We start from the raw sequence: 23,821 nt of genomic DNA, 5'->3' as shown, positions 1-23,821 counted from the left end.
AAAAAGACAGGTATCTTGGCACACTTGTTGCATAATCAGTGTGTTCTTAGTTTATTGATACATGTATTACAGTTATTTTCGTCAGGAGAATCAAACAGTACTTTTTGATTTACTTATCTCGTATGCTCAGTTTTGCAAATAATAGTTAATAATAGTCAATAGTGAATAATGTAGTCATGAGTTATATTATTTAGCATTTCTGATATTCCAAATAAAGACACACATGCATGAAATATGTTCGTATACTCCATTTATTTACATTTAAACGTTTTCGGTTGAATTTACATAAAAACTTTTACATACACTTACTGGCACAGTCCTATGGTGTGCCATGATCTGAACTTGCACTGTTTAACTGGTGACGTGGTCCGGTTTGGCGGGCGCAGCAGCCGATGTACACATAAGTTCTAACAATAAGAACTAGGTCACCTATTACTGACCAGAGTATTTTAACTAAATTATAATTGCAGAAATTGATTATAGAAATACTGAAAGGCGCCATGGCGTACTTAATGAAACGTAAACACAGAATTTATAGTCAGTATTGGGTAGTTTACATTCTTTTAGCCATATATTTACATCGTAAGAAGTTTTAACCATCAAAGATTATTTTAATGAAACATGTTATTACTTTGCCAGACATGTTACTATTATTTGTGCCAGAACATTTGATCGTATAGAGTGATGTCGCGAGCCGGCCGCGGTGGCTGAGCAGTTCTAGGCCCTTCAGTCCGGAACCGCGCGACTGCTACGATCGCAGGTTCGAATCCTGCTTCGGGCATGGATGTCTGTGATGTCCTTAGGTTAGTTAGGTTTAAGTAGTTCTAAGTTCTAGGGGACTGCTCACCTCAGATTCCCATAGTGCTCAGGGCCATTTGAACCATTTGAACCAAATGGTCGAACTGAAAGATCGCCGCTTCATCACTACCTCGGAGATGCTGTGTCCCATCGCTCGTGCGCCGACTATAACGCCACGTTCAAACTCACTAAGATCTCGATAACCTGCCATTGTAGCAGCAGTAACCGATGCAATAATTGCGCCGAACATTTGTTGTCGCGGGATTAGCCGAGCGGTCTTAGGCGCTGCAGTCATGGACTGTGCGGCTGGTCCCGGCGGAGGTTTGAGTCCTCCCTCGGGCACGGGTGTGTGTCTTTGTCCTTAGGATTATTTAGGTTAAGTAGTGTGTAAGCGTAGGAACTGATGACCTTAGCAGTTAAGTGCCATAAGATTTCACACACACTTGTTGTCTTATATAGGCCTTGCGGACTGCAGTGACGTATTCTGGCTGTTTACATATATATGTATTTGAATACACATGTCTGTACCAGTTTCTTTAGCGCTTCAATGTTGTAAAAGGGTGTATCGTATTCTGCAATTATTTCGTCCCGCTGTGTTATATTACAGCAAGCAGGCAGAACGCAGTCCTCCGTAAACAGGGCTTTTGCCTGAGCATCAGAACACCGAAGGGCGGTGACGAGGCGGACCGTTTTGTTGTGCGCAGGCAAGCCGTGCCCGAACCGGCAGTGCTCGGGGCGGCTGGAGATCCTGGCGTGCCGCGGCCACTGCGGCTACCCCGTGACGCACTTCTGGCGACACACGGAGCACGCCATCTTCTTCCAGGCCAAGGGCGTGCACGACCACCCGCGGCCCGAGGCCAAGTCCGCGTCGGAGGCGCGCCGCAGCCTGGGCGCCGGGCGCCGCGTGCGCGGGCTCGCCGTGCTCCTGGCCAGGGACGCCGCTCTGGGCTCCAAGGTGCGTGCAGCCGCGCTGCTACCTGCCGCCCAGTCTGAGCACTGGGCTGGTGCAGCTCTCCATGCTACTCTAGCCTGTGAACACCTACTGCAACCTACAACCCGCTGAATCTGCTTACTGTATTCACCTCTTGGTGTCCCACTACGATTTTTACACCCCCCCCCCCCTCCCTCCAAACTATTCCCTTCAATACGAAAGTGGTGATCCTCTGATGTCTCAGAATATGTGCTACCAACCGATCCCTTCTTTTAGCCAGGTTGTGCAACAAATTTCTCCACCCCCCCCTCCCCCTCCCCAATTCTATTCAGTACCTCCTCATCATTTTTGTAATCTACCCACCTAATTTTCAGTATTCTTCTGTGGCACCATATTTCAAAACCTTCTATTCTCTTTTTGCCTAAATTTTTTATCGTCCATATTTTACTTCTATACATAGATACACTCCATACATATATATATATATATATATATATATATATATATATATATATATTCTCAGCGATCACAGGCCCTGTAGACCACGCACTGCATCAAGAACCTGCTTCCACCGCCTTCTATCTCTCACAGCCTCTCTCCACCCTGCGGAAATTCCTAACGCTGCGGTGTCCTTCTCTATGTCATCTTTCCACCTTGTACGAGGTCGGCCCAATGGTCTTGTTGCCTGAGTTCCTTCAAATGCTTTCTTGGTGATTCAGTTGTTTTCCATTCTGGCCACATGTCCAGCCCATTGCAGTCTCCTACTTTTAAGTTTCTGGATGATAGTGGGTTGCTTCATTAACTGATAAATTTCATTTTTCTTTCGAATTCTCCGTGCGCCATTCTCCAACACAGGTCCCCAGATTTTTCTCATTACTTTTCTTTCGAAAATATTCAGTTTTTCTCTTTCATTCTGTGTTAGCGTCCAGCTTTCTGACCCGCATAGTATATAGGATGATACAACTGTGCATGGATGGCTCCCAGGCAGCAGTGAAGTTCAGAGGATCCTATATACCTTTAGAAAAGGATTTCTAAGACTTAGCCGCTAGGGGTAGCCGCGTGGTCTTAGGTGCCTTGACACGGTTCGCGAGGTTTGCCCGTCGGAGATTCGACTCCTCCCTCGGGCATGGGAGTGTGTGTTGTCCTTAGCGTAAGTTAGTTTAAGTTAGATTAAGTAGTGTGTAAGCCTAGGGGCCGATGACCTCTGCAGATTGGTCCCATTGGAACTTACCACAAATTTCCAAGTTTCTGACACTTAGATCTATATTCGATGCATTTGAAAAAAATATGAAAGACGAAGTAGCAGAAATGAGAATGCCAAAAATCTTAACAACAGAACTAGGGATCACAAAATACACAAAGTTAAGGAATTCAGCAACCTAGGCGGTAAAATAGCCCTTGATAGGCAGAGCAAGGAAGACATAAAAAATAGACTAGCACTGGCAAAAAGGGCATTCCTGGGCAAGAGAAACCTACTAGTATCAATACCTGGTGCTAATTTGAGGCAGACATTTCTGAGAATGTACGTTTGGATCACAACATTGTATGGTAGTGAAACATGGACTGTGGGAAAACCGGAACAGAAGAGAATCGAAGCACTTGAGATGCGGTGCTACAGAATAATGTTGAAAAATATGTAGACTTATAAGATATGGAATGAAGAGATACTTCAGAGAATTTGCAAGGAAAGGAATATGTGTAAAACACTGACAAGAAGAAAGGGCAAGATTATAGGACATGTGTGTAAAGACATCAGGGAATCTTTTCTTCAGAAACGTTTTTCTTGTCATTGCCAGTCTACTTTTATATTCTCCCAACTTCGACCATCATCAGTTACTTTGCTCCCCAAATAACAAGAGTCATCTACTACTTCAAGTGCCTCCTTTCGTAATTTATTCCCTCAGCATCACCTGATTTAATTTAATTTCATCCCATCATCCTTGTTTCACTTTTGTTGTTTTCATCTTATGTCCACCATTCAGGACACTGTCCATTCCGTTCAACTACTCTTCCAAGTCCATTACTTTCTCTGAGAGAATTATAATGTCATCGGCAAACTTCAAAGTTTTTTTTTCTTCTCCCTGACATTTATTTCTTTCTCCAAATTTTTCTTTGGTTTCATTTACTGCTTGCTCAATGTACAGATCGAATAACATTAGAGAGGCTATAACCCTGTCTGTCTTCTCAATCACTGCTTCCTTTTCATGCCTCTCGACTCTTACAGCTGCCGTCTGCTTTGCGCACAAGTTGTAAATAACCTTCCGCTCTCTGTATTTTACCCCTTCTACCTTCAGAATTTCAGAGTAGCCTCGTCAACTTTGTGAAAAGCTTTCTCCAAGTCTACAAATTCTATAAACGTAGGTTTGCCTTTCTTAACCTATCTTCTAAGATAAATCGTGTGTTCGTACATTTCACCCGAATCCAAACTGATCTAGCACGAGGTCGACTTCCACCAATTTTTCCTTTCTTTTGTGAGGAATTCGTGTTAGTATTTTGCAGCCATGACCTATTAAACTGACAGTTCGAAAATATTCACACCTGTCAACACCTGCTTTTTTCTAAAATTGGAATTATTACATTCTTCTTGAATTCTGAGGATATTTCACCTGTCTCATGTATCTTGCAGACTAGATGGAAGATTTTTGTCATGACTGGCTCTCCTAAGGCTATCAGTAGCTCTGAATGAATGTCGCCAACTCTGAAATCTTATTTCAATCAATAGTTGCAAATACATTTTTGTGATGCTTTACTGGATGCGACAAATTAATTTGTCATCTTCAGAATGTTACAAAATTACGGATATTGAATTCTTTAAACCTTGGCTATAAATTTGTGTGCAGTATAAAAAGTATATTACAGAAACTTACTTAGTATTAATTTAGCAGATGTCAGTACTTTCTTCATAGAAGCATAACGCCATGGTATGTCCAGAAATGTACATATCGCATGTGTTTATTTTAAACACTCGTTGACAGTTTACAGTAACAGAATCACATCTATGTATCTGCTGTGTTAGCAGCAAGGAATATATATAAAAGCGTATGTAAACATATAACTAAGGTATATAAACAAGTTATATATAACACCTTTGAGAAAACATGACACATACTTCTAACATATAAAACGAATGGGCTAATTTTCACATTTTATAACAGATGATATACAATCACAATAGTGTCTGTTTTTAATGCAAGTTGATCATTCAACAAATCTTTTGAATTTAGGTGGGCATGTTTATATATTTAAAATTCTTCTAAAACCTTTATTTTGTAGCCCATGTCAGCATTACGTAAAATTTCCATGTTAAACAAGGGTGAAGGAGGAAGTATGTGTTTCGTTGTTTTGAGATGTTCTGCAAAAGTTGACATAGATGAAATCTCGCCGTTTTATACGTCACATTACTGTATAGCCAAGGTCTGATTTATTATATCCCTAGTTTTGTAGGCTTCTGAAGATGACAAATTAACTTGTCGAAACCGGTAAAACGTAATAAAAATTTATCAACAGCTCACAACGTAATAAATTGTTTTCGGTGATCAATAAGTTTGCAAATTAAGGTTATCCAGATCTCTTATATACTCAAACGACATGATACTAGTGCGGTTTTAGCTTAAAATAAACCACCTCAGCATTAACGTCATTAGATTCAAAAGACCCGGTTTTGCCCCACCAACGGGGTAAAATGAGATACCCACTTAAATAAATGGAGGAACTTGAAAACAAGAAAAAAATATATGAAAACATATACGAGGGACGTTCACTAAGTAATGCAACACATTTTTTTCTGGAAGTAGATTGGTTTTATCCAGTATGCCAATACTCCATATTATTTCCTCTTTTGGCTACAAAACCCTATTTTCCTACGTAGTCTCCGTTCAATGCGACGGCCTTGCACCCCCTTACTTGGAGGTCCTGTATGTCCGCATGGTACCACCCTACTGGTCGACATCGGAGCCAACATCTTGTTACATCGATAACCTCCCCATCATTCACGCACTGCTTTCCGCGGGGTGCATCCCTCATTGGGCGAATCAGATGGAAGTCGGAAGGTGCGAAATCCAAGTTGTAGGGTGGATGAGGAAGAGCAGTCCAGTGAAATTTTGTGAGCTCTTCTTGGATACCCAGACTTATATGAGGCCCTGTGGTGTCATGGAGAAGTTCGTTTGCGTTTTTGTGGCGACGAACATACTAAAAGCCGTTTTTCAATGTCCTTGGAATATGTGGAGCGGGCGGCACAGGGGAGGTCTGACAGGTTTTTGCTACTTTATAAAGGTGAAAGACACCTTGGTCAACGACTCACCGTGCTTTAGTTCACTCTCAGATCTCCACGGACGTTACGCAGTCGCTTCTGAAAATCTGTGATGCATTTTGAAGGCTACATACACCGGCGCCACCTGTCGGAGCTTCATGAAACTATAAAGGCTGAAGCAGGAATATTCCATTATGTCCCATAATAAATTCTGCATTGTTTTCAACATCAAATGGCCTACAAAAGAAATATGTTGCATTACTTACACAGTGCCTCTCCTATAAATCCTTATAAACACTACCAAAAGCCTCATAAATGTATTTTAAGTAACAAATCTAGTTTCTACAGGAAACTTCAAATTTTCGAAATATTACACTAATATAGACAAGGTTCTCAATATCTGGTCGTAGTAAAGAACAGAAACACACGTTATTAAAAACAGAAATCGCAGACGAAGTAGCTTTCTTCCTCAGCATCGGAATATTGTTCACGAGGCCAGCCACGATGAGACAGACAATGGTTCCAGCCATTCTTCGACAGTGAGTCTGAATGTAGCCGTATGTGTTTTTCGACTGCGTCTTCTTCACCTGATGAAGTCAAAGTAACTTTTCTTTCAATTTTTTTGAGCCAGTCCAGTCTTTATAAATATCATTTTCTGCTTCTTCGACTCCTTTACGGCTGGGACCTTTTGATTCTTCGCCATAAAGAGTTTTCTTTTTGAATTTTTCTTTTCGACTTTTTCTTTCCAGGATTTGTCTTTAGCTTACAAATGATATCTGCTTGGAGAGGAAGTCAGTATTACTCTTTTGTCACTTTTCCTGTTGGTTAATTTTTTCCACTATCTACCAAGTCAACATTTTGAGGAGACCTTAGAACCTTTGGTACACAGAAAGGACGATCACGCACTTCCAGCAACTGTTACTAATCTGTCCGATGTCATTTCTGAGGTCCCAGGAACAGCTATCAATTCATCTTGTGGTTCAGGAAAGTTTTCGGTTGTACAAGATTCAGAAAATTAGAGCCGGAGCACATCGACTTGACTTGCGTCATCTTAAAATATTTCAACTGCTGATGCTTCCTCGTCTTGTGGTACTTTGCATTGTGGTTCTATTCTTTTCTTTTAAATCCGGGGCTGGCTCGGTTTTGCCTTACCTCGTCTACCCAGTTTTGCCCTCCCCTACGCCCCACGCCCCCTCCCCTAGTGACAAACTGAACAAATGTGACATGTGACTTTGGAAAGTTAACATTCACATTACGTTCATCACATAGACATTGAAATATACTTAAAGTCGTGTTTAATCGAATTCATTATGTAGCTATTTCTTATCAGGTAATGTTTCTCTTTAAACTATTGCTCCAACAACGGAGAAACTTTGAGGAGAAACATTAAACCAGACTAGAAGGGAAAGTACAAGGAATCCGCTGATGATGATTACCAACAACTCCCCGAAATGGATGAAGCTGGGGTTCTGAGCGTTATCAGACAGGTGCCCTGTTTTACCCAGCTCTTCACTAATTTAGAGGTATGCGCGAACGCGGATGTATCCTCCACGAGAGAGCTGTCACGCTGTACAGACGGTTAAGAAAAGCAAATACATCACACTACTGGTATTTTTTGTGTCATCAGTCATCTGGCCGGTTATATGCGGTCAGTCACCACTTTCTCTCCTGTGCCAATCTGTTAATCTCAGAACAGCGCCTACACCCAACTTCTTCAGTTGTATGTTGGATATACTCCAGTCTTTGTCTTCCCGTACAGGTTTTACCCTGTACAGTTCCCTCTAGTGCCATCGAAGTTATTCCCTGATGTATCAACACATGTCTCACCTTCTTTTCCCTACCTCTAATCGGTGGTCTCCGTACGTTTCTTTCCTAGCCGATTCTGCGGAGAACCTCCTCATTGCTTCCTTACCAGTCCAACCAATTTTCAACATCATTCTGTAGAACCACGTCCCAGACGCTTCGAGTCTCTTCTTTTCCGGTTTCCTCGCAGTTCCGGTTTCATTTCTGTACATCCCGTGTTCCAGACGAACATTCTCAGAAATTTCTTCCTCATATTAAGGCGCTTATTTGATACTAGTAGACGTATTTCGGCCAGAAGATCCCTCTTTGTATGTGACAGCCTCTTTCTGCGTCCTCTTTGCTTCGTCCGTCATACATTATTTTGTTTCAAAGATAGCATCATTTCTTCACGTCATTGACTTTATAGTCCCCGATTCTCACTGATCTCATTTCTGCAACTCCTGATCACTTTCGTCTACTTCTGTGCTCAGTAGACTGTTCACTTTACTCAGGATGTCCTGTAATTCTTCCTAGCTTCCACTGAGTACAACAATGTCTTTTCTTTCAAGCTGAATTTTAATCCCACTCCTCAAATATTGGATTCTCTCATTTTCAGAGTCTTGAATGGCGATCTGTTTTAATTGGTAAAAACTTCAAAAGCCAAGATCGTATAAAATATTTCTTTATTTAAGACAACTTGTTTCAACTGTCGTTGCTGTCACCTTCAGGTCTTAAACATTTTTTTGTTGAGAGATATGTATATGGACGTAGCCTTTTGGACAAGATGTTTCATGTTTTTTGAACATTTTTGTGATGACAAACGTTTGTAATGGGTCGAGTTTTGTGCACTTGACATTAATTGCGTGAGGTTCAGCGTGAAATAGATGTTTAAAACCTGAAGATGACGGCAAAGACAGTTGAAACCGGTTGTCTTAAATAAATAAATATTTTATGCGATCTTGGCTTTTGAATGGTTTTTAACTCCTCAAATACTCTTTTATTTTCGTCGTTCCTGATTAGATGTACAGATTGAACAGTAGGGGATATGAATTGCATCCCTTTCTTGCACACGTTGTTAATGCGACCACTTCGTACTCTAGTCTTCTTCCCTAATCGTTTCTCCTTTCGTGTTAAGTTACCCACCTTTGTACATAACTTAGACCTATTCTTCTGAGAATTTCGAACATTCTGCACAATTTTACACTCTCGAATACTTTATGTAATTACACACATCCTGTGAAGGTCTCTTGATTTTTTTAAAGTCTTGCTTTCACTATTATTAAACGCAGCGCCAAAACTAGCTGTCTGATGCCGTCACCTTTACTAAAACCAAACTGATGGTCTCACGAAAATGTTCAGGTTAAATATCAATTTTTCGCAACACTGTTTCGTTAAAAGCTAACTGTAAAAAAATTACTCGACTAGTTTCTGAGTTCTCATTGTTTTAACAATAACCACCGACAAATTTTAAAGCAAAAGAAATGTCAACACATCAGTAGCGTCCTCTGTTGGTGTTCTGTGAAGAGATAAAGGGCGAGCCTCGTATCTTCAAGGTCACGCCACCTGATAGCTGCCGCTTTGTGCATTTCCGTTTATCGCCGGTTCACTGTCTAGCTTGGCAGGAAGTCATGGCGTCATAACCGCTGACGTCACGCTAGTCTGTTCCGAGTAAGATGGCACTGTGCTTATACAGTCACGACATATTCCGTAGGAGCAGTCTTCAAGTCGATGCTAATGTACGTTCCCACGGTTTCGCACAGTTTCCTGGTAGCACAGGACGATTCTCCAGACAAGTCCACGATCGGTTTCCTCGCTCTCGTTCTACCAGGTGTTTCCGTAAGAGCGTGCAAAAATGTAACAGAACACAGAGAATGCTCCAGTGAACAATTTGAGTTAGGGAACCTAGGGTCGGAGAAGCCAGCTTGGAAGTAAACTTGTCTGCCACTTTGTGTAGCATTACCATTTTACAACTAACATGCGTAAAAGTTTACACGTACTGTGACGTTTATTTACGTGTACATACTTTATTTCCTGCAAGGAAACAAGGAGGACGAGCCTGATTACTAGAAAGTCACGATGCAGGTTTTGTTTACTTTGCTTGTCCATAAGCTGGCTCTGTTTTATTGTATTTACATTGTCCCATGACAGAACGTGCTATGAATCAACGACACACCCTTTCATTACTCAGTGCTATTCAGGGACGTACAGTGCAGTAAAATATATGACAGTGGTGAATGGCCTGAGGACTTTTTGACAACAGTAATGATTCCATTACCGAAAAAACAAGGAACCAAGAAATGCAGCGAGCACAGGACAATCAGCCTCATTTCACATGCAACCAAAGTGATGTTAAGAATAATTAATAAAAGACTTGAGAAAGTAATAGAGGACAATCTCGGCGAGGAGCAGTTTGCCTTTAGTCGGAATACGGGCACCAGAGATGCAATAGGGCTCCTACGAATCTTGGGAGAAAGGTTTATTGGAAAAGGAAGAGACCTATATATGTGCTTCATCGATTTAGAAAAGGCATTTGACAATGTGGTTTGGAACAAGCTGGTGACTATTATGAGGGAAAAGAGAGTGGACTGGAAAACCAGAAGACTTATAAACTCATTGTACCTTAATCAAAAAGTTTCAGTTAAAGTGAGAGGAGAAAGTACAAACTGGATCAGACTAGGGAAAGGAGTAAGACAAGGATGCTGTTTATCACCTACTCTTTTCAACCTGTACTTGGAAAATATGATTGACCAATGCTCAATAGATGACAAAGGAGTAGAAATTGGAGGAAGAAGAGTAGGGTGCTTGAGATTTGCTGATGACATGGTCCTTCTAGCCACAGGGGAAAAAGAATTACAGGATTTGGTTGACGCCATTGCAACTAACGGAAAAAAATATGGAATGAAAATTAACACAAATAAAACAAAAGTATTGGCAATAGGAGGAAATAAGGAAATAAAAATTGTGCTGAATGGAGAAACACTAGAACAGGTGCAAAATTTGAAGTATCTTGGAAGCAGGATAGACACCGACTGGAAGTGCACCACAGAAATTAAAACAAGGATAGCAATGGCAAAAGAGGCGTTTTGTAAGAAAAGGAGAATCTTCTTCAGCGGTCTGGACAGAGAACTCAGAAAGAGACTCATAAAATGTCTTGTATGGAGTGTTCTTCTATATGGCGCTGAAACATGGACTATGAGGAAAAAAGACAGAGAAAGGCTGGAGGCTTTTGAGATCTGGACATGGCGGAAGATGGAAAGAATAAGTTGGATGGACAGAGTAAAAAATGAAGAGGTACTGAGAAGAGTAGGAGAGAAAAGACAGTTACTAGATATAATAATGAGAAGAAAAAGAAATTGGATTGGGCATATATTAAGAAAGAATGACGGACTGATAAAAACAGTTCTAGAAGGTTATGTACAAGGGAAAAGGAAGCGAGGAAGGAAGAGATTCCAGATACTGGATGACATGATGGACGGCACAACATACAGCAGCCTTAAGAAGGAAGCAATGGATCGCAGAAAATGGAGAGGCAAAGGAGCTGCTAATATAGCAGATAACTGATGATGATGACAGTGCAGTACGATGGATCAGTACCGGTACAGTTTCGCAAAACTCACTAACGTACACCTTGTATATGGGGAAGTACGTTGCAATGCTCTCGCTGCTGAAAGGCTGTACAGGGAACGATTTCCTAACAGGCTTCATCAGTCACGATGAATGACGAATGCGGGAGACTGGTTCATTGGAAAGAAGAAGCGAGGAACCTGGCAACACGAGGACCACACCTGGGATATTTGTCATGGTGCGTCGGGATCTTGTTCGCGGATTCATGCATGCATTGAGGTTGATAGCTGTCAGTCTCAGCACGTTTTGTAAGATACAGTACTAATAGTACGATAATTGTGCCAATGATGGTATTTCCACTTAATTGTAAGTAATGGAAATAAGAAATACACAGTAATGTGGTTTTATTCGTGTTATCTCCTCAAGCTGGCTGCTCCGATTCCAGGTTCCCTGCATCAAATTGTTCAATGGAGCATCCTCTATGTCCTGTTAAATTTTTGCGCGCTTTTACCGAAACGCCTTGTGTAAATGAGCTTGACTCGTTTCATTGTAAAAAATAATATCACTGTAGGAACGTCGTTTTCTAAATCCGCTTTCATGTTCTCGGAAGAATGTGTCTGCTCTAAGTGTTGTTTGAGATGTCGTAGTAAAATTTGTATGCAGCATTCAGCAAGCTGTTGCCTCTGCAGTTTCCGCATTCGTACCTATTCCTTTCTTTTGAACAGAGAGATAACTTCCGATGTGTTCCACGAGTTGCAAATCTCGCACCTTTTCCAGCTTACGTTGATCAGATTACAATGAAATATAAATGAACATACAGCTAGATACACAGGAGACTAAACATGTACGGGTACGACCTTAACTAACCAAAGCTATTAAAAACTGCCGGCCGCGGTGGTCTAGCGGTTCTAGGCGCTCAGTCCGGAACCACGTGACTGTTACGGTCGCAGGTTCGAATGCTGCCTCGGCCATGGATGTGTGTGATGTCCTTAGGTTAGTTAGGTTTAAGTAGTTCTAGGGCACTGATGACCACAGATGTTAAGTCCCATAGTGCTCAGAGCCATTTGAACCATTTATTAAAAACTAACGTATTTATTTAGGGTAGTTTACGGTATCCTACGGTAGTTTTACAACTCTGTCTGCACTTACTGCGGATGAGCCTGCCTGCCCTGCTGGAAGACGTGCCTTCAGTGGTACGAAATGTGACGTGCTACTGCGTGACGGTTCTGATCTCTTGAGTGTGTAACTGAAACACCAGTTCAGAGAGATGACTCGCACTTGCTTGGGATTGATCTCAAGTGTGCTTTGAGTCATTGAAACCAACACTGTCAAAGATCTTTTATCTCCAAGTTGACGTACCTCCCTTAGAAGGCACTTCCGGTCATATGTCCATATGACCTTATTTCCTCCTTATGCTGTCGTGTCTCAGGTATCGTTTCCTGCAGTTTGTCACAATGTGGCATAATTATCTTGTATAAATGACACACAGAAAGAGAGAGACTAAACATTAGTGGTGACCGTGGCTTTCCTTCCGCAGCTGCTGTCCCTGCGTGAGAACAAGAGGCCGGCAGACGGTAGCTGCGACAGCAGCCCCCGGAACAGCCTGTGCGCGTTGGAGCCGCCCCCGCCGCTCATCTCGGACACCGAGAAAGGTACGTCCGGCCACTGCAACAGCTCGCCACTTCTTTTCAGTTTCAGCTCATATTCTTATCTGTACGACGGTAATCTTTTAACACTCTGAAAAAATAAAGTTCCTTTAATTACCATTCAAAAACAATCGTACGTTGCTGAACGTTCTTTCTTAAGTTAAGAACGACACGTTTCGCCCGGAAAGGGCATTATCAGATTATGTCATGCAGACGAGGACAGGCGTAGAGCGGGACGTCGCGCGCAAACCGTAAACAGCTGTACACTACATCAACCCCAGAGGCGCTTTCGCGCGGGCGAGGTCCTGTTGTGCGCTGCTATGCCTGTCCTCGTCTGCATGAAATAACCTGGTGATGCCCTATACGGGCGAAACGTGTTCCTCTTAAGTTAATAAAGAATATTCTGCAACGCACGACTGTTTTTTAAATAGTAGCAATTGAAGTTTTCTGGAATGGAATAATTTTTAAAATGGAATGGTATAATGCTTCTTTAATTAATTTTTGTTTGTTTTCATGCATATTTCTGTAGAATAAGTACGCACTGAAATCCCCGCGCCACAGTACATCTACATCTACATGACTACTCTGCAGTTCACTGTTAGGTACCTGTCGAAGGGTTCTTCAGACTATTTGTCTACCGATCCACTAACAGCGCGTGTAAAAAATGAACACTTAAATCTCTCTTTACTAGCTCTGATTTCTGTTATTTTATTACGACGATCTTTTCTCATTATGTAGGTTGGCGGCAGTAAAATATCTAAACAGTCAGAGGAGAAAGATGGTGACTGGACTTTGGTGAAGAGATCCGGCCACAACGAATGAATGCCACCTCAACTCGCTTATCATGTCCGTCACACTCCTTCCCCTATCGCACGATGGAACAAAATGAGCTGTCGTTCTTTGAACACTTTTGATGTATGCCGTCCATCCTATGTGCCAAGGGCCCCACAGCGCACAGGAATATACTCTAACAGAGCACCGAGAAGCGTGAAGCGTGGTGTAAGCGCCTCAGCTCAACATTATCTCGTCGTCGTTACAATTTAAGCTGTTCGTAATTGTAATCACTACTTATTTAGTAGTCATGGACCGTGCGGCTGGTTCCGGCGGAGGTTCGAGGCCTCCCTCGGGCATGGGTGTGTGTTTTTGTCCTTAGGATAATTTAGGTTAAGTAATGTGTAAACTTAGGGACTGATGACCTTACCAGTTAAGTTCCATAAGATTTCACACACATTTGAACATTTGAACTTATTTAGTTGAACTGATTTAACTGACGGCCTTTAGATTTATGTGATTTATCGTGTAACCGAAATTTAACGGCCTTCTTTTAGTACTCATGCGGATGAACTCACACCTTTCCTTATACAGAAACAATTGACAATTTCCACACCATACAGATATCGTGTCTAAGTGGTTTTGCAGTTCGTTTTGATCTCCTGATGACTTTACTACACGGCAGATGGCAGTGCCATCTGAAAACAGTCTTTCAGGACTGCTCAGATGGTCTCCTAAATCGTTTATACAGATTAGGAACAGCAGAGGGCCTATAACATTTACTTGGGGAACGCCTGATATCACTTCTCTTTTACTCGATGATAAACGCTAGATTACTCACGTACTATGAGCTTGATGAAAGGAAAACACGAATCCGGTCACACAACTGAAACGACACTACACAGGCTTGCAATCTGATTAGAAGTTCCCTTGTGAGGAACGGTGTCAAAAGCATTTTTATTTATCATTTACAAGTGGCAAGGGCCTTATCGACCGTACGCCTGCTCTAAATGCCTCTTCCACTTTCTTCTGTTGAGTGCGCTCTTTATCCATTCACTGTTCGTGTTCATCCTGGTTGTGTTCTCCCGGATGTTATCTCTCCACCTACTTATTGGTCTCCCTCTTCCTCTCGTTGCCCCTACTATTTCAGGTAGTCTGTTTTCTGTCATTCTTCCTAAGTGGTCCTCCCAGTTGAACCTTCTCTTCTTTACCACAACTACGGTGTACAGCTCCCTTAATTCTTCATTTTTTCTTATTCTCCATTCGATGTTATCTTCATCATATATTGGACCAGAAATTTTTCTCAGTATTTTTCTTTCAAATATTAACAGTTTTTTTTTTCATCTTTCTTTCTAAATATCAATACTTCACATCCGAATAATGTTACTGGTATAATGGTCGACTGATACAAACCTAATTTGAAGTTAGTACTAAGTGATCTTTTCTGTAAGGGTTTGATAAAACTAAGGAGTGTTTTGTTCGCTGTTGCTAGACGGGCATCTACTTCTATCTCAATTTCATTATTGTTACTAAATAGACTCCCTAAGGACTTGAAGCGATCAACTGTTTTGAAAGTGAATCCATCTGCAGACAAAGGTGCATCACTTCGGTTTTTCTTACTTATGACCAGATATTCTGTATTTTCTTCATTAACATATAATCCCGCTTTCTCAGCAATTTCGTAATAATTTTGCATCATTTTGGTTAATTCTGTATGGGAGCTACTTATTAATGTTACATCATCTGCGTAGGCAAGTCTAGTAATTTTCATCCCCTGCATTTGGATCCCTTTAGTTTTACTAAATTCTCTATCGATCTTCTCTAAGACGAGGTTAAATAAGATAGATGAAATGGCGTCTCTTTCTCTCAGTCCAGTGAACACCTTAACGTTTTCTGTTTCTCCTACAGGTGTTTCGATCGACATAAAGTTTCATCTGTACATATTTTAATTAATCTGATAAGCTTTGATGGTATTTCAAATACCCTCAATACATTTAGTAGTGTCTCTCGGTGTATGCTATCGTAGGCCATTTTGAAAAGCCTTTTGGAAATCTAAACATGTGGAATCAATTTGACATCGCCTGTCGGTAGTTATTACTTCGTGCGAATAACGACCTAGTTGTGTTTCACAAGGACGATGTTTTCTGAATTCATGCTGACTTTGTGTCAACCATCCTACTGTATATAGATGTTAGTGGTATGGGTCTGCAATTCAGCGGAGCACATAGCTAGATCAGACAAAACAAAATGGCGCGGCCGATCCTCCTTATCAATGGAATGCGCCACCTTTTTGTGGCCACTCCTAATAGCTATGATCATTAGTCAGCAAAGGAGTAAATACTGATGTAATGTTGTACAGTACACTGTTCTCAGTCAACAATAAAAATATCTGCAATTATGCACATCGCACCCTGTATGCCAGGACTGCCGGCCGCTGTGACCGAGCGGTTCTAAGCGCTTCAGTCCGGAACCGCGCTGCTGCTACGGTCGCATGTTCGAATGCTACCTCGGGCATAGATGTGTGCGATGTCCTTAGGTTAGTTAGGTTTAAGTAGTTCTAAGTTCTAGGGGACTGATGACCTTAGATGTTGAGTCTCATAGTGCTCAGAGCCATTTGAACCATTTATAACCTGAAAATAAACAGGACATTAGTTACGTAACTTCGTTTTTCGAGGTGATAATACTGCCCAACAATTATTTTTTTCACTTTGCAACTCAAAGTTTAGTCGTTTTGGATTGATAAAGCGGCTATGACAAAGAAGAATGTTAATTAGCTGCAGTTTCTGTGATATACAATAGGTCTAAGTACTTTATATCAATGGATTAAGAGAAAACGATACATTTTAATTAGGAATGCCAACAACAATGAAAGTACATTTTACAGTTTCTTAATGACGATTTCTGTTGTGTCGGCTACCATGGGAGACATCGCCGACACAAACAAGGAAGGGAAGAAGTTGTGATGGCAGGTGGCAGGAATCCAAAGTGATCTGTATATAATACTTTAAAAAAGTAGAACATTTTATTTCTAAAAGGAAAGAACCATGTTGTTGTTGTGGTCTTCAGTCCTGAGACTGGTATGATGCAGCTCTCCATGCTACTCTATCCTGTGCAAGCTTCTTCATCTCCCAGTACCTACTGCAGCCTACATCCTTCTGAATCTGCTTAGTGTATTCATCTCTTGGTCTCCCTCTACGATTTTTACCCTCCACGCTGCCCTCCAATACTAAATTGGTCATCCCTCGATGTCTCAGAACATGTCCTACCAACCGATCGCTTCTTCTAGTCAAGTTGTGCCACAAGCTCCTCTTCTCCCCAATTCTATTCATTACCTCCTCATTAGTTATGTGATCTACCCATCTAATCTTCAGCATTCTTCTGTAGCACCACATTTCGAAAGCTTCTATTCTCTTCTTGTCTATACTATTTATCGTCCATGTTTCACTTCCATACATGGCTACACTCCATACAAATACTTTCAGAAACGACTTCCTGACACTTAAATCTACACTCGATGTTAACAAATTTTTCTTCTTCAGAAACGCTTTCCTTGCCATTGCCAGTCTACTTTTTATATCCTCTCAACTTCGACCATCGTCAGTTATTTTGCTCCCCAAATAGCAAAACTCCTTTACTACTTTAAGTGTCTCATTTCCTAATCTAATTCCCTCAGCATCAGCCGACTCAAGATACTGCCCATTCCGTTCAACTGCTCTTCCAAGTCCTTTGCTGTCTCTGACAGAATTACAATGTCATCGGCGAACCTCAAAGTTTTTATTTCTTATCCATGGATTTTAATTCCTACTCCGAACTTTTCTTTTGTTTTCTTTACTGCTTGCTCAATATACAGATTGAATAGCATCGGGGAGGCACTACAGCCCTGTCTCACCCCCTTCCCAACCACTGCTTCCCTTTCGTGTCCCTCGAAATTGTAAATAGCCTTTCGCTCTCTGTATTTTACCCCTGCCACCTTCAGAATTTGAAAGAGAGTATTCCAATCAACATTGTCAAAAGCTTTCTCTAAGTCTACAAATGCTAGAAACGTAGGTTTGCCTTTCCTTAATCTTTCTTCTAAGATAAGTCGTAGGGTCAGTATTGCCTCACGTGTTCCAACATTTCTACGGAATCCAAACTGATCTTCCCCAAGGTCGGCTTCTATCAGTTTTTCCATTCGTCTGTAAATAATTCGCGTTAGTATTTTGCAGCTGTGACTTATTAAACTGATAGTTCGTTAATTTTCACATCTGTCAAAACCTGCTTTCTTTGGGATTGGAATAATTATATTCTTCTTGAAGTCTGCGGGTATTTCGCCTGTCTAATACATCTTGCTCACCAGATGGTAGAGTGATGTCAGGACTGGCTCTCCCAAGGCTGTCAATATTTCTAATGGAATGTTGTCTACTCCCGGGGCCTTGTTCCTGACTCTGGTCTTTCAGTGCTCTGTCAAACTCTTCACGCAGTATCGTATCTCCCATTTCATCTTCATCTACATCCTCTTCCATTTCCATAATATTGTCGTCAAGTACATTGCCCTTGTATAGACCCTCTATATATTCCTTCCACCTTTCTGCATTCCCTTCTTTGCTTAGAACTGGGTTTCCATCAAAGCTCTTCATATTCATGCAAGTGGTTCTCCTTTCTCCAAACGTCTCTTTAATTTTCCTATACGCAGTATCTATCTTACCCCTAGTGAGATAAGCCTCTACATCCTTACATTTGTCCTCTAGCCATGCCTGCATAGCCATTTTGCACTTCCTGTCGATCTCATTTTTGAGACGTTTGTATTCCTTTTTGCCTGCTTCATTTACTGCATTTTTATATTTTCTCCTTTCATCAATTAAATTCAATATTTCTTCTGTTACTCAAGGGTTTCTACTAGCCCTCGTCTTTTTACCTATTTGGTCCTCTGCTGCCTTCACTATTTCATCCCTCAAAGTTACCCATTCTTCTTCTACCGTATTTCTTTCCCCCATTCCTGTCAGTTGTTCCCTTATGCTCTCCCTGAAACTCTGTACAACCTCTGGTTCTTTCAGTTCATCCAGGTCCCATCTCCTTAAATTACCACCTTTTTGCAGTTTCTTCAGTTTTAATCTACAGTTCATTACCAATACAATTTAAAACCTGGTTCCTAAATCTCTGTCTTACCATTATATAATCTATCTGAAACCTGTCAGTATCTTCAGGCTTCTTCCATGTATACAACCTTCTTTCATGATTCTTAAACCAAGTGTTAGCTACGATTAAGTTACGCTCTGTGCAAAATTCTACCAGACGGCTTCCTCTTTCATTTGTTAGCCCCAATCCATATTCACCTACTATGTTTCCTTCTCTCCCTTTTCCTACGCAGCCGGCCGATGTGGTCGAGCGGTTCTAGGCGCTTCAGTCCGGAACCACGTGGCTGCTACGGTCGCAGGTTCGAATCCTGCCTCGGGCATGGATGTGTGTGATGTCCTTAGGTTAGATAAGTTTAAGTAGTTCTAAGTCTAGCTGACTGATGACCTCAGATGTTAAGTCCCATAGTGCTCAGAGCCATTTTCCTACGCTTGAATTCCAGTCACCCATGACTATTAAATTTTCGTCTCCCTTCACTATTTGAATAATTTCTTTTATCTCCTCATACATTTCATCAATTTCTTCATCATCTGCAGAGCTAGTTGGCATATAAACTTGTACTACTGTAGTAGGCGTGGGCATCGTGTCTATCTTGGCCACAATAATGTGTTCACTATGCTGTTTCTAGTAGCTTACTCGTACTCCTATTTTTTTATTCATTATTAAACCTACTCCTTCATTGCCCCCATTTGATTTTGTATTTATAACCCTGTATTCACCTGACCAAAAGTCTTGTTCCTCCTGCCACCGAACTTCACTAGTTCCCACTATATCTAACTTTAACCTATCCATTTCCCTTTTTAAATTTTCTAACCTACCTGCCCGATTAAGGGATCTGTCATTCCACGCTCCGATCCGTAGAACGCCAGTTTTCTTTCTCCTGATTACGACGTCCTCTTGAGTAGTCGCCGCCCGGAGATCCGAATGGGGGACTATTTTACCTCCGGAATATTTTACCCAAGAGGACGCCATCATCAGATAAACATACAGTAAAGCTGCATTCCCTCGGGAAAAATTACGGCTGTAGTGTCCCCTTGCTTTCAGCCGTAAGTAGTACCAGCACAGCAAGGTAGTTTTGGTTAGTGTTAAAAGGCCAGATCAGTCAATCATCCAGACTGTTGCCCCTGCAACTACTGAAAAGGCTGCTGCCCCTCTTCAGGAACCACACGTTTGTCTGGCCTCTCAACAGATACCCCTCCGTTGTGGTTGCACCTACGGTACGGCTATCTGTATCGTTGAGGCACGCAAGCCTCCCCACCAACGGCAAGTTCCGTGGTTCATGGGGGGGGGGAGGGGGGGGGGGGGGGGGGAAGAAGCATTACTTCACGTTATGATTGGCGTGATGATCTCCCTGTGTCTCTTACATGCAATTACGTTTACATTCTATTACTACTCGCAGAACACAGGCTAAGTATCATCTTCCTATTATCAGTACTGAACCTTTCGAAGTCCGCGACCGAATTGGGCCCGACCAGCGATCGGCGGCTGGTTAAGTCAGCGTTGACAGGGGGCGCTGAATTCTGTTTTCCTGGAGGTGTGGCGCTGCCTGCTCTTTCCACTGGCCCGCTCGTCAGCGCCTTGCTGATTCCTCGGTGCTGTGCTGGTCAGTGTGCAGTCGATGCTTGAGGACTGCACAGTTACAATTTAAGAAACTGATGCAAGAATTCCTGGCAGTGGGTTGGGTCTGAAGTGACAGTAGGGTTATGAGATTGTTGCCTTTTGGTTTGCCTTGGTCCGAGTGATTTATCATCTTTTTCTCCAAAATCAGACTCATGGCTTGTGGAAGCTTGTCGAGCTCTTCTACTTCCACACTGTTTTCATTTTGTACTTGAAGCTCATAAATTTAGGGTGAAGTAGGAGCCGGTCGATTATCAGACTGTGGAATATGGCGAATAACAGATGGAATGTTAGGGTATTGAACGGTTCCTCTTTTCTTTATTGACAGTCGTGCCTTTATAGGTGGAGTTAAGCAGAAATAGCAGTCATCTGTATGATCTGTAGACTCCCACCAAACCACAGGTACAAAAAAGCCATAGATCTCTTCATTTTTCAGTCATTCCCGTACTAAGTTAACAACAGCTGCACAACTTATGCGGGGCCCATGACTAAATCCTGGTTCCCTAGGTTCATCCCATTATAGTGCTGATAGGCAGTCTTCACAACAGGTATCAGATTGTGTTTCTCTGGTGAAAATGTCATTTCACCACTAATACAATAAAATTATCCACTGAATTTAAACATTTTCGTGGAATTTTAGTTTAACAAATGGTACAGTTCAAAAGCGCAAGTAAACCAGAAATTCTGCACTAAGTGCAACTTAGTAATATAAAACTCATAGTCACAGTAACAGTAAAAATGTTCTTAACCTATGTACAGCTCGTGAACGTGGTGTGATAACTCCAAAACAAAGTTACACCACACTGACAATGCAGACCAATGACCTGTCGTTGTTTCTCCAAAACAAGAGCTAATCGGTCATTTTATGATGATTTTGTCATTAAGCTGGTGAAAACATGTAAGAATAAGCAGTGTTTGAGCCCACAAGATTTTCATTGTTGGGCAGTGTAATTAAAACTTTCTGTGTATCCCTGGGACTGTAAGAATTAAGCGGTATTTTTAGGTAGCAATGTTTTCCTCATGTCCATTGTCGACAAAACAGCAATACGTTAACACTGTCTCATTGCTCGCAGGTTTTTCCTGTTCCTGTCCTCCGTTTGAGTGCGTGTGCACACGGCAGACAGCGGGCCCGCAGGGCAGCTTCTACACTGGCTCCCAGTACCAAGGCACTGTGGCACACACGGACTGGCTGCAGGAGCACCTGCACCAGATGGGGGCTCTGCCAGTGCACGAAGAACCACCCCCAGTGCCGCCCTCCTTCTTCGGCCTGCCGGCCGAGGACAGCAGCGGTGCCATCCAGTCGCACCACCAGCAGCCTCAGTACGACTTCACTGCCGCCGCCGGGGACCTCTTCCAGCCGGACGAGATCTTCCAGTTGGACCAGCCCTTGCGGACTCCAGACTACGGCGCCCTGTTGCACCAGCAGCAGCAACCGCCACACCCCCACCACCAGCACCACAGCCACGAAGACCTGCTGGAGCAGGGCCGGAGTGGCAGCGAGGCAGCACACTCGCCCCCCATGTTGCTGGACTTGGGAAGTGGCGTCGTCAAGTCTGAGCCAGCACCAGAGCCCTACTGGCTGGTGACGCAGCCGCAGCCGGCGCAGCACCACATCACCGCCGCCGATGAGAGTGACAGCTGCTCCAGCAGGTTCGCCGCCTGCTCCCCAGACAGTGGTGCGCCCATCACCACCGGCGTGGACGACTCGGTGGGCAATGACGGCCTCGGCTTCGGCGACCCCTCCTTGCGGATGCAGTGTGCTGAGGGTTTGCAGAGCGTCCCCTGCACCACGCCAGACTTGCAACCGGATTTGGCAGCCTCAAATAAGAACGACGTCGACTGCGTGCCAGTGCTCCCCTATGGTCTCGAAGACGGCAGGGATAAGATGCAGGTGGCAAACGGACAGTCCAGTTCTGTGCACAACGTCCAGGGCATGGTCTACTATGACGCGAGGGACGCTTTCCAGCACCACGATGAGGGCCTACACGAGTTCCATTCCTACAGTTCGAGCAGCGAACACCTGTACAAAGGACGCCCCCAAGACCAGTCTGACCGAGTCACGTGTGATGCGAGTAATGACCTCCTCAAGAACTACCGGTATCCCACTGGTGACTCCACGTTCGACCCACGACTGCAGACCAGGGATCTGATTACCCCGGGTTTCGCCACAAACTGTTCCTCTGGTGTAGCCATGGGTGACGAGAACGTTCACTGCCCAATCGTCGATTACCCACTCAACAGTGTTGTCGGGATGTATTGCACAGATGGAGACATTGAAATGCAGGACAGGAGAAACACTGCGAGTGGTGATAGCCTGAGAATGATGTGTGTGAACGCTTCTGATGACCCCATGCACGAGTTCCGAATAAACTGCTCCTTACCCAGTGACGGCTTCCACTCACCTCCACACTTCCACGGCAGTCCTCACTTCCAGCACGTAGCAAACCACTGATGTCCAGAGCGAACGTTTGCACGTGGCGTTTTACTGAGTGGCTCGCTTTTGTTTTATAAAGTTGCTGTTACAGATTACTTCTGAAGCTTCATGTTTGTACATAGAATAAATGCTATATTAGCAATTCTATTATTGAAAACTTTTTTAACTTTTTTACTTTATATGCACGAAATCCCACAGTGTTATTCTTATGGTTGAACATAAACCTGTACCATATTTTACCTTCGTGTATTACGCAATGAACTGCATGAACAACCTGGTGAGTTAGTTTTTCGTAATAGAAGGGCTTTGTTCCAAACAATCCAGTAAATCTGATTGTATTAGTACAGATCGTCTACCAGGTTACTGTTCAGTCAAAAGCGAAATGCCATCTGATTTGTGGAGACCACCAAATTACCCGTATCAATAAGTATGCGATTATATGCGATAAATACCATATATTACACTCTCTTCTGCTTCACAAGAGCACTGATAAAAAGATGGTCTGTATTTTATCAACGCCCTTACTTACTGACTCATGTTACCTACAGTTTCACAAATGTCTTGATCGTTTCCAAGTAAATCTGACTAAAACTTAAACTAACGTTTGTCTGATGAAATATTCCAAGCATTTAGAATATGTAATACTTGTAACACAGACACAACAGTCATCGATATAACTCGCAACAAATAAACCAACAGCCGTACTTTCATCTCTAATTTATTCCAGAGGCAACCGGTTTCGGTATTCCATTAAGTCAACATCAGTCCCTTTATGGCAACATAGTGGCTAAACCTGTACTGTCAGATAAAATATAAAGCAAAAGCGAACCAGTATCCGCACCGGCGTATGTATCACAGCTGTACACTCGTAAACGATCTGAGCGTTCAGATTGTTTACGACTGTACAGCCATGGTAT

At 42.5% G+C, this 23,821-nt stretch overlaps 1 protein-coding gene across 2 annotated transcripts in view; it reads left to right on the top strand.

Annotated features, from left to right (window-relative positions):
- LOC126483825 (uncharacterized) overlaps positions 1 to 23,061 on the top strand; it is an 84,006-nt gene extending 60,945 nt beyond the window's left edge. For both annotated transcript variants that reach the window (XM_050107025.1, XM_050107024.1), the window contains exons 4-6: positions 1,503 to 1,753; positions 12,862 to 12,976; positions 21,544 to 23,061. In XM_050107025.1, the coding sequence (XP_049962982.1) occupies positions 1,503 to 1,753; positions 12,862 to 12,976; positions 21,544 to 22,922 (1,745 nt within the window). In that variant the 3' untranslated portion in view covers positions 22,923 to 23,061. The remainder of the gene's footprint in view (positions 1 to 1,502; positions 1,754 to 12,861; positions 12,977 to 21,543) is intronic.
- Positions 23,062 to 23,821: the final 760 nt, after the last annotated feature.

The sequence above is a fragment of the Schistocerca serialis genome, chromosome 6 (genome assembly GCF_023864345.2).
Source record: "Schistocerca serialis cubense isolate TAMUIC-IGC-003099 chromosome 6, iqSchSeri2.2, whole genome shotgun sequence".
NCBI lineage: Eukaryota > Metazoa > Arthropoda > Insecta > Orthoptera > Acrididae > Schistocerca > Schistocerca serialis.
The sequence above is the reverse complement of the archived record's forward strand: the minus strand, read 5'-3'. Positions and strand labels throughout refer to the sequence as shown.